This window comes from Schistocerca nitens, chromosome 5 (assembly GCF_023898315.1).
Source record: "Schistocerca nitens isolate TAMUIC-IGC-003100 chromosome 5, iqSchNite1.1, whole genome shotgun sequence".
Taxonomy (NCBI): Eukaryota; Metazoa; Arthropoda; class Insecta; order Orthoptera; family Acrididae; genus Schistocerca; species Schistocerca nitens.
The window spans coordinates 614,675,116-614,688,336 of record NC_064618.1 but is presented as its reverse complement, the minus strand read 5'-3'; the positions used below and the strand labels follow the sequence as shown (position 1 = coordinate 614,688,336).

At 39.7% G+C, this 13,221-nt stretch overlaps 1 protein-coding gene across 1 annotated transcript in view; it reads right to left on the bottom strand.

Annotated features, from left to right (window-relative positions):
• LOC126259527 (uncharacterized) overlaps positions 1-11,824 on the bottom strand; it is a 62,900-nt gene extending 51,076 nt beyond the window's left edge. Inside the window, exons 1-3 of the mRNA XM_049956392.1 lie at positions 11,658-11,824; positions 8,719-9,364; positions 3,810-3,975 (exon numbers count right to left, since the gene is read on the bottom strand). Of these exons, the coding sequence (XP_049812349.1) occupies positions 3,810-3,975; positions 8,719-9,335 (783 nt within the window). The 5' untranslated portion in view covers positions 9,336-9,364; positions 11,658-11,824. The remainder of the gene's footprint in view (positions 1-3,809; positions 3,976-8,718; positions 9,365-11,657) is intronic.
• Positions 11,825-13,221: the final 1,397 nt, after the last annotated feature.

Here is a 13,221-nt window from a genome sequence, read left to right as displayed (position 1 = left end):
TTTTACTATAGTGTTCTGAACTTTGATTTTTACTATTGATTAGTACCCTATAGGTCTACATTCCCTGAAAACTAGAGCTTCCACTTTTACGTTGAACAAGTTTTATAAACAATTGACATTTTTGCATACATAAAACCTGTTTTATTACCACATTATCACATAACAGGCTCATAAAAAATCAAACCCTAGCCCTATTTAACATAATTTTATGTTTTGAAAGACAAGAGACACGTTTTTAAAGTATTTTAAATGGTTACAAAATGAATGTGAAAGGTCCAAAGACTAAGGTTTCAATTTATACAACTTCTGTGCACTGTTTTTTACTGCAATTAGCCAGTCAATGAACTAAGAAGGTGTTACATTGCTTCAGTTTCTTCCTTTGACAGATTGATGCCTTCGTGTTGAACCAATACGCACTGGAGCACTTACAATCTTCAGAACATTATGATCAGGAAGTGAGTACTGATGGCATTGTTTTTGTCCTTCAGCTGGAAACCTATATCCAGCAGCTGCTCCATGTAGTAGCATAAAGTTCACTAGAATTTTGTTTAACTCTTAACTGGTGTCTCTTCAGCAGGCCTCTTACACCATCACAAAGTCCCTTCCCGTGACCAGTAGCACTGTACATCCAGTCAATTGGTGCAAGCAACTTAATTCAAACAGCTGCTAATGATTTTTAAAATGATTAGGAGCACCATCTGAAATAATGATCTATTCTGTCCCTGTTTGCAGTTGAATTTTGCGCATTGTTAGCAAATCATGTGCTGAGTCATGTCCTGTGTCATCATTTATAACTGCAACACTTGTGGTCTTATTTTGAAAATATGTCACTCCTGTAAAAACAAACCTGGTCATTACTCCAATAATAACCTTGTATTTCTTGTGGGAGAATTACAGACCAGTTCTCAATAAAATCACAGTGCAGCCCTAAATAGTTCTTCAGCCTGTACACACCCTTTCACTTCTGCAATGTGGCGGTGTTGCAATTTCTTCAGATGCTGGTGTGTTACTGCTTTCACTGGCCACTTCCGAAGTCCATCAATGAAACTGTCAAAGGCAACAGTTTTCTTAATCAGTTTATTTTCCTCCCTTGTCGCATATGTAATTTCTGCAGTTATCTGCTACATCTTCCAGGCCAAGACAGTAAAGACAGTCCTCCCTTTCCAGGGCAGTCACCACATTCTTAAAACAAACAAGTCTCACTTTACATAACAGACTACTAATGACTTCACACACACCCAACAAAGGTGCCATGTGTCACATGCTCCAGTAAGTTCTTCAAAGTTACCATACAAAGTTCAAAATTCGCACAGTACACACAGACATCTCTAGGTGGGTGTGGAACTACCCACTTAGCTCATAGTGCATAAAACTTTGAGCTTCCAATATTTAAAGTTGTATAGTTGCTCTTATTATTGCAACAGTTTCTTTAATACTGCGAGCTATGTGCCTCTTCACTTTCACAACTTTTTGACCTTCAATTGTTACAGTTATAGTGTATTTTTTGTTGGCACTCTGGTGGCAACAGTCCCACTTATCTTCCAGATAAAATGACTGCTCTATTTGAACTTTAGCTGCTTCTACAGGATGACCATAACAGGGCTCTGGTCTACCAAAGACTCCATTTACAGATCTCACATTTCTTGATTTGTCTACCATGTACTTCGATACTGAGTGAACGTGGTTCAGAATTGTTTTCTTTGAAAATTTCTCTGGAATAATAGTTAAAACTTGCACCTTTTCACTGTAGGATGCACAATATTCAACAACTGAATTGATATTTGTGATAAATTTCTGTCAAGAGGTGCAGGAGTGCTTTAGTTCATTTTCTTCTGAAGGTGGAATTTCTACGTTCAAGAGTGTGGTCAGTTTTGCTGTAGTTTATTTATCCATAGCTTTAGTAATTTCTCTGCAATTTCCTGATGCATAGAGCTTATAACTCTACTTCACTGACCACAGTTTCTTAACAGAACTAACACCTACCTCTGTAGGTGACTGAGTCAGTGTATTGAATTCCTCTATCGATGCAAAATCTGCACTATGGAAGGCTTCACCTTGTCCAGATACTATCTGTTGTTATTCTGTCAAAACATTTAGAACACAAAAAGTCATCACTGGAAACATCTTAACTTTGAAACAGTCTTCAAATGAGATCACTTATTCCCAACTGAACAAGTCTTTTGTTTGTCTTATATATCACTGTTATGGATATGCAAATAGTCAGCCACTTCACACTCCTTTGGCCCCAGTCAGAAGACATTACAAACAGTCCTTTTCACAAAACACACTGCAACTGTGTCAACTAGCAAATTCCTCACAAGAACACAGAACTCACTGTAAGGTCTCAGATTTCATAGAAGTCTCTTCAGTAAACGAATTAGCACTGAACAACTACAATACAGAAACCTGCAATGAACAACCACAACAAAGAAACTGACAAGAAACTACAACAAAGTCTATAAAATATCTGCAATAATGAAAGTGAAAAGAAAACTGCAACAAAGAGAATAGAAATAAACATTGTAACAAAGGAATTAGAAAGAAACAACTTCATTTAAGACATACATTACCCCTGAAAGTTAAAAAATAATTTAAAATAAAACTTGTCCAACTTCAAAGTGGAAGCTCTCCTTAACAGAGGATATAGTACTACATGGTACTAATCAACAGATAAAAAGTCTTAACGTTTCTGGATTGGCATCTTTGAAAAAAAAATTTCAGTAAATTATAAGAAATTTACAAGGCAGCAGTAAAAGAAGTGACATGTCCAAACAGAGAATACCATTCTAATCATAAAGCAATTATCTTTCAAATCACAAAACTAGCAAAATATCTACAACTTTTACAGAAATACAGCATTTTAAAAAACTTTTTTTAATTCCCATCTTCAAAATGGTGTTCGCAGTGTCATGTTTGGAGGCCTTTATCTCGAGGCACGAATTTTTTTGGAGAAAAAAATAATAATAATAATAATAGATGTCTCTTCCTTACTCCTGGATTTTAACATATGCTAAATTCAATAACATCTAATACGATGAAGGTAACCCCCCTGCCCAAAGTTATACAGACTATGCTGAATGAAGTGAGCATGAGACCTTTGTTGTGCAGCTCCTACTTCCACTTATCTGGATTTTAAATGCACACGACAGTATTGGAATTTTACCTCCTGAAGATACGTACTATCCACACATTATGTCTCTGAAAATAAGAAACCAATTAGAATAGTCTGTTGATCAAGTCTATTTCTTTCTTACTGGCAATCTGGATGTCTAATTTCTTCTCCCTTTATTTTTGACTAAACAGAGGTTCCTTACATCTGTCTGCATTTTACTTCCTTCACCTTTTATCTTTTTTATGTTTTCTCTTTGTTCTGCCTCTTGCCTTTATCTCTCATTCTAATTTGAATCACATGATTTTGTACCATATTTTGTTGGTATCACTAAAGTATAATGCAAGCTAGAAAAGCTAAAAATACAATGTGTTTTCCATTGAAAACTGTGCAGTTCACTTGAATTGTGTTCCAGATGTCCTGTTATCTAATTTGTTAAAAGGTAATCTTTCTATTTAGTCACTAGAACTTACAATTATGAAGAATTTTCATAGAAAATCAAATATAGACATAATGGACACAATATGAAATAAAAGTTATGAATCTAGACTAGCATACAAAGATCACAAAATGCTGCCCTCTAACTGCTGCTCTGATGAAGGCTACAGTTCAATACCAATGTGAGACACACATTACTAACGTTTGTAACCCGATTTTGGCGACTATAGCTTTTTACTATAATTAAAGTTCTGAAACTTACTTTATTCATCCCATCAACAATTGTGAAAAATGACCTCCAATCAAGAGGAAACTGAACCCTCAGCACTAGATACGAAATCATGTCTCGTTCCAGCGATGATGAAAACCTTTCAATTAAGTATGCGAGTGATGGCGGCATGTCACCACTTTGGTCTATGTCCCTGTACCTGTGAAGTATAAAAATGGATCATTAATGCATATATTCTGTGTAATTGCTATGTTAACTGATCATGGTAGGTGGGAATTTGTATGAAGTGAAAAGGAGGAAGGAGGCAGAGCTGAATTTATTGTATTCTGAAATTCACACTAATATATGTGCATTGTGTATTTTTTATTTATCACCTGCTTCAAAAAAAAAAACTTCTCACAGAATGGCTCACATAGTACAATGTTGCCAATAAAGTTCATAATATTCAATGTATCAATTTTTCAGTTAGCATTTATTTTATGGAATGCGTTCTTTACAAAAAATTTTAATTTTCTTTCATATGCAATTTTCCTACCTCAAATACCTTTTTTTCTTAAATAAATGAAGACATAGGAGCACACTTTATTAACATTTGTGAAACTGGTATAATATGCACCTGTCTACAACAACATCTATAATGAACAGACATCATGCAGGGCCTGTTACCTTTGGTCAACACATGTAGAGATTTCCTTATCCAATACAAGACTTGCATGAAACTGTGACAATGTGTACAGCTGGCTTGTTACACTTCCAGTCACTAAACATTTTACAACAGCCAACAGTAGTCTACAGTATTCTTTACCTGGATAACAAATGACTGGTAGCTACTGTTTTGGAGTACAGATGCTACTTTGATTAATGAAATGCACCTGAAGGGTACAGGAAAAACTTCAGGAAGGCACTAATCAGGAAAAATTGCGAAACAAAAGTACTATAGAATGTTTGAGGCTGGAGGTTAGAGGCTCAGTGATATGTTATGTTCATTCCTAAATTAAGCCACTCAAGAAGCTATGACAAAGTGCTAAACAGTAAAGTAGGCATGAATAAATGAGAAATGGAAAGCTTGGCCAAAGAAGTTGATACAACACAACCTGATGCATCAAGGAACTGTCACTTTGGAAATGAAGGGAAGCCCGAGAGGTAAAATGTGTAGTGACGGTTCAAGTTCTGACTATTGGAAGCAGATTCAATTGGATGTACTCTGCTAACAGTAATGCATAGCTGAAGAGGTTTGTTTGTTGGTTTAAAAGAGCTAGTGTGAGTGTGTGAGTGTGTGTGTGTGTGTGTGTGTGTGTGTGTGTGTGTGTGTGTGTGTGTGTGTGTGTGTGGAGGGAGGGGGGGGGGGGGGGACGCGAGGTCATCGGTCCCTTGTTCCCAGTAAAATTCCACAAGAGAAAGAAGGAAAGAAAGGACATATACAGCACAATAACAGGGGAAAGGAAGAACCAGAGGAATGACAGAAGGGCAACCAACACTACTGTAGACAAAACAGGAAAAGAGAACCACAGGGAGAAGCAAGAAACAGGTAGAAGGGATAAAAACAAAAGAGCAGATGACCACGGCTGGCTGACCACAAGAATAAAAGGAAAAGCCAGCCACCCAGCGACACATTAAAACATCCACCCTAAAAGCATTAAGAATGGAGGAGACAAAGGGACAAAGGACATGCGCTAAAACTGATATAGAATGATAAAACCCACTCTCAAGTACAAAACATAAAACTAAATTAGCCGATGAGGCGTTGTCAGCTGAAATAAATGGCAACAAGTCCAGTAACAAAAGTAAATCCCTGGACAGCCAAAGAAGGACAGATCAAGATACAAGCCACTGTCAGCCGGGCGCCGCACCAACACTGAGGCGAGTCATCCGAGCACAGGAGGTAGCTCTGTGTCACCCAAACATGGCCAATGCGAAGCAGACACAGAACCCACAGATTCCTGGCAGGAGGCCTGCATGGAGGTCTTCCATACATTCATTGTCTCCTTAATGGCATGCAGTTTGTTGTGTGTACCGAGATTATGACATTTCGTCTCCCAAAACCACAAAACCTTGCAGTTTAGTACTGAACACAGGTCAGTTGCAGAGAAGCCAATCTCCATCAGCAGTTTCCGTGTAGCCTGTTGGCAAGTTCATTTCCTGGGATACCAACATGACCTGGGTCTCACAAACACCACTCAACAACTGGACTGTTCTAGGGCATAGATGGACTCCTGGATGGTCGCTACTAAAGGATGACGAGATTAGCACTGGTCAATAGTCTGCAGGCTACTCAAGGAGTCCGTCCACAGAAGAAATGACTCCCCAGTGCATGAACAGATGTGCCCAAGAGCACGGGATTTAGCCACCAGCTCAGCAGTGAAAACACTGCAGCCATCGGGTAAAGAATGCTGTTCAATATGTCCTACATGGACATACACTAATCCGAGGTGATCATCAGCCATCAGTGTAAACCATCTCATGGCCTTGGTACACTGAAGAATCTAGAGGAAGTGGCAGTGGAGAGCTGCAGGGTTAACCGGGTCCTTAGGGCCATGTGAAAGGTCCAGGCAAAGCCGCGGCCTCGGTGTACACCATGGAGGTGTACATGAATGGACACCAAGTATAGGTGGTAAAGGCAAGGACTCCAGTTCAGAAAGAAGGAATCGGACACAAACTGCAATTGGAAGCCCTGACGTGGGTCGCCGATGTGGGAGATGAACAGCCAAGGGTGGGAAAGGAGACTAATTTGGATGCACAGGAGCACCACGAACGTGTGCAATGTAACTGGCCAGCAGTTGTGCATGCCTAACCTGCAATGGAGGGACTCCGGCCTCCACAAGCACACTGGTCACCAGACTCTTACTGAAAGCTTCTGTCGCATGGCGAATGCCACAGTGGTGCACTGGATCGAGTAAATGCAACACTGAGGGTACTGCCAAACCATAAACCAGACTCCCATATTCAAGGCGGGATTGAACAAGGGCTCTAGAGCTGCAGCAGCTCAGAGTGATCTGCACCCCAGTTGGTGTAGATCAGGCAACAGAGGGCACTGAGGTGCTGCCAGCACTTCCGCTTAAGCTGACAAAGGTGTGGAATCCATGTCAATTGGGTGTCAAAAACCAGTCCTAAGAATCAGTATGTCTCCACAACAGTGAGTGGATCGTCATTAAGGTAAAGTTCTGGTTCTGGATGAACGGTACGATGCCGACAGAAGCGCGTAACACACGACTTTGCAGCCGAAAACTGGAAACTGAGGGCTAGAGCCCACAACTGCACCTTGTGGATGGCTCCCTGTATGAGTCTCAGCAACACCAGTACTGCTGAAGGAGTAAAAATGCAGAAGTTGTCTGCCATACAGAGAAGGTGAGACGGACGGCCCTAAAGCTGCTGCTAGAAGACCATTAACAGCCACTAAAAATAGAGAGACACTCAATACAGAGCACTACAGGACCGCATTCTCCTGGATATGGGGTGGGGGGGGGGGGGGGGGGGGGGGAACAGAGATACCAACTTGGACATGGGAAGTACGAAGCAACAAGAAATGTTGGACAAAAATCTGGAGTGGGCCTCTGAGACCCCACTCGTATAATGTGGCAAGGATATGATGTCACCAGGTCTTGTCATACGCTTTTAGTGAATCAAAGAAAACGGCAACCAGATGTTGGCATCTGGAATTTGCTGTTTGGATGGCAGACTCAATGGACATAAGATTATCAGTGGTAGAGCAACCATGGCGGAAGCCACATTGACTTGGAACCAATGGGCCATATCATTCCAGAACCCAACCCAATCGCAGACACGCTATGTTCCAGCAGCTGATGGGCCAGTAGCTGTCCACATCAAGCGGGTTGTGACAGAGTTTGAGCACTGGAATGATGGAGCCCTCCCGCCATTACGATGGAAAGATGCCATCGCACCAGATCCAGTTGAAGATGGCGAGGAGATGATGCTTTTAGTCAGATGAGAGGTGTTTAATCATCTGATCGTGGATCTGATCTGGCCCAGGAGCTGTGTCGGGGCAACGTGCTAGGGCACTGAGGAAGTCCCACTCTGTAAATGGGGCATTATAGGATTCACTGTGGTGCATAGTGAATGATAGCTGAAGAGGTTTGTACAAGACAGTGTGTCAGAGCTGCACAAAATTAGTCTTCATGCTGAAAATTACACAGATTCAAATCACAAATTTTTGACTGTGCTTAACGGCATAACATTTACTGATAACTATATGGACTAGTAAGACAACATAGATATCCAATAGGTGTACATTAGTATGGGACGAGTGATTTCATCCTTGTTCACAGAATGTGGTAATAGGATCACGTCTTTCCAAAAATGTTACATTTTAAATGGATCGCACATTTAGATTGGGTTGTTTGGTGGAGGAGACCAGACAGAGGTCATCAGTCTCATCGGATTAGGGAAGGACAGGGAAGGAAATCGACCGCACCCTTTCAAAGGAACCATCCCGGCATTTGCCTGGAGCGATTTAGGGAAATCATGGAAAATCTAAATCAGGATGGCCAGACATGGGTTTGAACCATCGTCCTCCCGGATGAGAGTCTAGTGTACTAACCACTGCGCCACCTCTCTGTCACACATTTAGACTTCTATATTGCAATCCGGAGACTGCAGTCAAGAGACAATTGCACCACAGGTTCACAACATTAGCAGGAAGTCTGGTTTTTCAGAAAGTCAATAAATAATTTTTCTGCCTATTCAAGAAAAAGATGAAAAGTACTTTCTACAGCCTATGTTACCAATATCTGACATTTCAGTATGTCCTCCACAAATATAAAAATACTTAAGTTAGGTGCCATAAAACATTTTGGACATTTCACAGAAATAAAAGGTTTCATATTTGTTAGGTAGTGCAGTATGCATTAAGTTTCATGCACAAATAGTACTCAGCTTTCCAGTTATCAAAAATCAACTGTCTCTTAATATCAAATGAGCAACTTACATGTCATTAGGAAATTGCAGGCCTTGGCGATCCATCTCAGATGCCAAAAATCTCATGAAAAATTCAGGTCCCGCAGCAGACACAGCTTGTTGGAAGTACCGATCTGCCTGGAAATTTTCATTCCAAAACAGAAACAAATGGCTAACACTTAAGGAGCTTGGACGAGCATTGGTGTAACCAAATGTGCTGCTCTCTGGGTTATGATAGTCACGAATATAGTTCTGAGGAAACGAATTTCTTCTGTTTATATTCAAATTCTGCAGCGAAAGGCGTCTATTAAGATGGAAGCAACAACTATGCCTCACATTAGGATTAATGTGACAGCATGGCACAGAATGCCTTTGAGCAATGTTGTTATTGTTACTTGCAGATGATTGTTGAGCGTTACTTGGATTACAGTCACTTATTGAATGCCTACGACCATTCCTTATCCTGTTGATATATGGATTTGAAATCCTTAGGTCCCCCATATCAAGCTGGCTTAGTCTTCTTTCATTTGAGGGCACAAAGCCTACAGTGCCTCGTGCATAATTTAAGTGACCTGTGCTGCTAGTCACATTTCCTTCTATGGATTCTGGTGAGTCATTTTCTGCACCTGAATCAACAGGCCATGCCATTTTTCTCTAAATTAAGAATTTCCTTTCACCTGAAAACAAAAAAGGAAAAGTTCAGAAAGAATCTTTTATAATATTAGCAATGGGAAACATGTTTCTACATTACACACAATAACTTTCACAACTCTTCACTGAACTTTCTATCTTTAATCACTCGCATTTCTAATTTACCTAGAAACTGTCATACATAGATAAATATTAGTGATGCAGGTGTTAATGCAGTTTTGTAAGGAACGTTCCTTGTAGGCATCCCTCATGCTGTTGTGGGTGGTAACTCTCTAGACAAACAACCTTTACAGACAACAAGAACTCTGACAGGCAGATAATCTAGTACCATGCCATATAGTCTGCCAATGATATGCTTCCCCCAGCAAGACTGAACTCATTATCAGTCCACTTAGAACAGTTCGCTGGTACAACCATTTTGTTATGTCTTATGTATCCTTAATTCTTATTTGTTTATCCTCTTACATATTTTATATTACAACCTTTTATTCAAGAAACTTTTACACAAAATGTCAGCCACACTTTATGGCGTACTGAAATCTGTTGAGCTAAACATTTTAAACTAATGCTTTAACTTTATCTACATATTTACTCTCAAAGGTGTGAAGAAATCGAACGAAACACCAAATTACAGAAACAAAAATCTGGAAACTGCTTCTCCAGGAGTCATGCATGATGTCTGCACTAAATCCCAAGTACTTTCGTATTTAACATAACATTCAACTATTTGAAAACTGTTTTGTGAACTAACACATTATCTATGACAGGATCTTTCATCGCTCCTACAATGTAACTTGGTTAACCATCATTCACAAGGACAGTAGCTAGCTTTCCATCAAGACTGGTAAACCAAAATTTAGTTCGCACGTACATTCTGAAGGATGCAATCCCTCTACATCTGGGGAACCAGTTTGAGATTGTTGTGCAATCTGTCAAAATAGGTTCGATGCCATCTGGATAACTTCCTGCAGGGTTGAATACAAAGACACCTTGAAGGAGGTAACACAGACACCAGTCTCCTCTGCATGTAATGTGCTACCAAGTGTTATTTAACTATTTATTTATTTTACTCACACCCATTCACAACTAACTGGAAACTTTGCCAATTTAATAACCGGCATTCCACATAATGTGCCCTACCATATAAGAACTCCAGTACATTATTCAGTGTAAACAGAAAAATCTTATTTCATTGCAACAAATCATTGATCACCCCAACGTTCACTGAAAAGGATCAATTATAAAATTCTACAAGTTATCATTTCCTTTATTCACTAGCATTTATGTTACTGTGCGAGATTTTATCTTTGAATGTGATATCAAGAGGGGAATGTGGTATCAAAAGTAGGTATCTTACTATTTGAATAACTTACTTTGGTGCTTAGTGAAGAGTGTCACTGGGGAGTGACTTACTGTAAGCTTTTTTTTTTATCAAAGTTTTGTAGAGTACAAAATTATTAGGAGTCTCAATAAAATTTTATCATAGAGTTTATCCGTGTCTCGTGCTCATAAGCACTTTACACTATGAATCACATATTTCTGAATCTTTCAAATTCTTACAACGAACAGCCTATTACAAGCGTTACGTCATGAAAAGAAGCTTAGCCGAAAAACTCTTATTAGTCAGTCCAATCAGAGACCTATTGGTGACAGCAATACACTCGAATGGTGAATATTGGCTTGGGCACAGTCCACTCAAATGTTTTAGGTACAATTAGCATATATCGGACGTACTCACTAGCAAGGGCCTACGGTAACAAATACTAAGTGGATCTTTTAGAGAACTGTTTACATAGGAACCACGCAGATACACGGGCCATCCAGACATTAGACCAATGAAAACTAATTTCGCAGGATTTTAGAATCCACGTAAATGTAGCGACGGGTGGTCTTAGAACAGTCACACTAATTAAGTATATTAGAAGCAGACAGCGGTGGCGAAATCATTTCTCCGTTACTGAGGCCAATTCGCAACCTTACTAAACCGACAGCTTAGATTCGACGACTATGTCAAATACGGATTCGCCTAACAAATAAAGTCAGTTCATTTTACAACTAACGTCATCATGAAATTGATAATTACAGCAAAATATGACAAGTTTTATAGACAGCTGAAAGGGAGTTTAAAGTTCACGACTAACAACAGATAATATGTCTTTAAAGACACCCGTGCCAGCACACGAATGCAACGTCTGGGTAAAACAGACACCTCCCCCTTTTGGCAAACAACTCCAGACTTTCAACCCTAACGCCATCATCACAAAAATATTCGAATGTTGTACCGTAATAATTTACAACACTGTACCCCTATCCACTTACTGTTTTCAAGTGATGTTGCTCTCCATACACGAGAGATTTCGTATACTATTTCTATAATCCTGTTGCGCGCTTTGACATACAACGAAACACACTATACAGACAACTGCGTCCCACTGAACTATATGTATCATTCCTAATGATTCCTGTCACAACCCGCCAATCCAAAATCCGCACTTTGGATGTTCGATGATTTACCAAATATCGATGTTGGGAATCTAAATATCGATGTTTCATTTATCGATACCGAAGTATGAAACATCGTAAAGCAGCCTCCCCCAACCCCTAGTAAACGAATAATTTTGTCAAATATTTGAACGTGTGCGGCTTTGTTTGACACATTTGTCCAGCATACAGTATATCAGACACTTTTTAGAGAAGTTTTGATTGACGGCAGACTTGATAAAATGGCGGATGTTGTCCCATCCTTGACATAAAGTATGAAAATGCCTGTATGTATGAATTACATTATTTTGTTATTAAATTGTAATACCTAGACATGCACAGCATCCATGCAAAAATGATGTTCAGATGAATAAAGCTACTATAGTGCATTTAAAATTAGATGCTACAGCAGACGTTTGGTTCACCGGCGGAGAGCGACGCCGTTGCCGAGGTAACACCAATGGCGAACCGGCTTTTCCTACTACGCCGCTAGCTGTTCGGTTGGTAAAGCGCTACTATTGCCACTTCGTGGATAAACAGTACAACGTGGTGTCACCCAACAGATGCGTCGACTTTCAGCTCTCGTTGTAAAATAGTATTTTCTGGCGTTGAGGTAAGTTGCTGTTATCAGGTATTGTGAACAAATATTTAGTGTTGGCGCTGCATTAATAACAACAGTGCAGCACGTCTGAACACGAGATTCGATTTTTTTTTATGGCTGCAACGAGATGTTCCACTGAATAATGTTCAACCTAATATAACGATGTTAATCGAACTTGTAGTGCTCTACAACCCAAAAACTCCAAGCTAAGAGGTCGACAAACTGTCTGACGCTAAAGAGCATAATTTTAAATCAGGATTCCTCCATACCACACTCATTTAAATCCGACTGAAATATAAGGGGCCTACGTGAAAAGTAATGTGGCAAAAACAAGTAGTAGTTTTCGCTCAGTGAGGTTGAAATGCTGACAATACAAAATTTGCACGTGTTACACCATAAGGCAGGTCTCGAGATGTCAACCATACCGAGAAGGTAGTTGAAGAGACGTGGATTCAAGGACTGTGGCGAGTTTTGAGTAATATGTAACTTCTCTTGTAGGTATGTTAAAGGTTGTTTCTTTCTCCAAAATACAGCATATTTTACAATCATCTCACTAATATTCAAATGCAGTATAGTATTACTAGGTCGACAACGGTGCTTCCGCTGTTTTTCCTCGAAGTTCGAGACTTTATTGTGAAAAACTTGCAAAAAATTTAAGATTCAAAGTATTGGCCATCGTTAGCCACTGCTTTCTCCTAGCTTTAGGACAGCATACGAATGCCGCAGTGTATAAACTGGGCATCTTTTGAGGAGAGCCATGAATCGGTCCAATTTTGCCCTTGTTCTTATAACCGCAAGCGC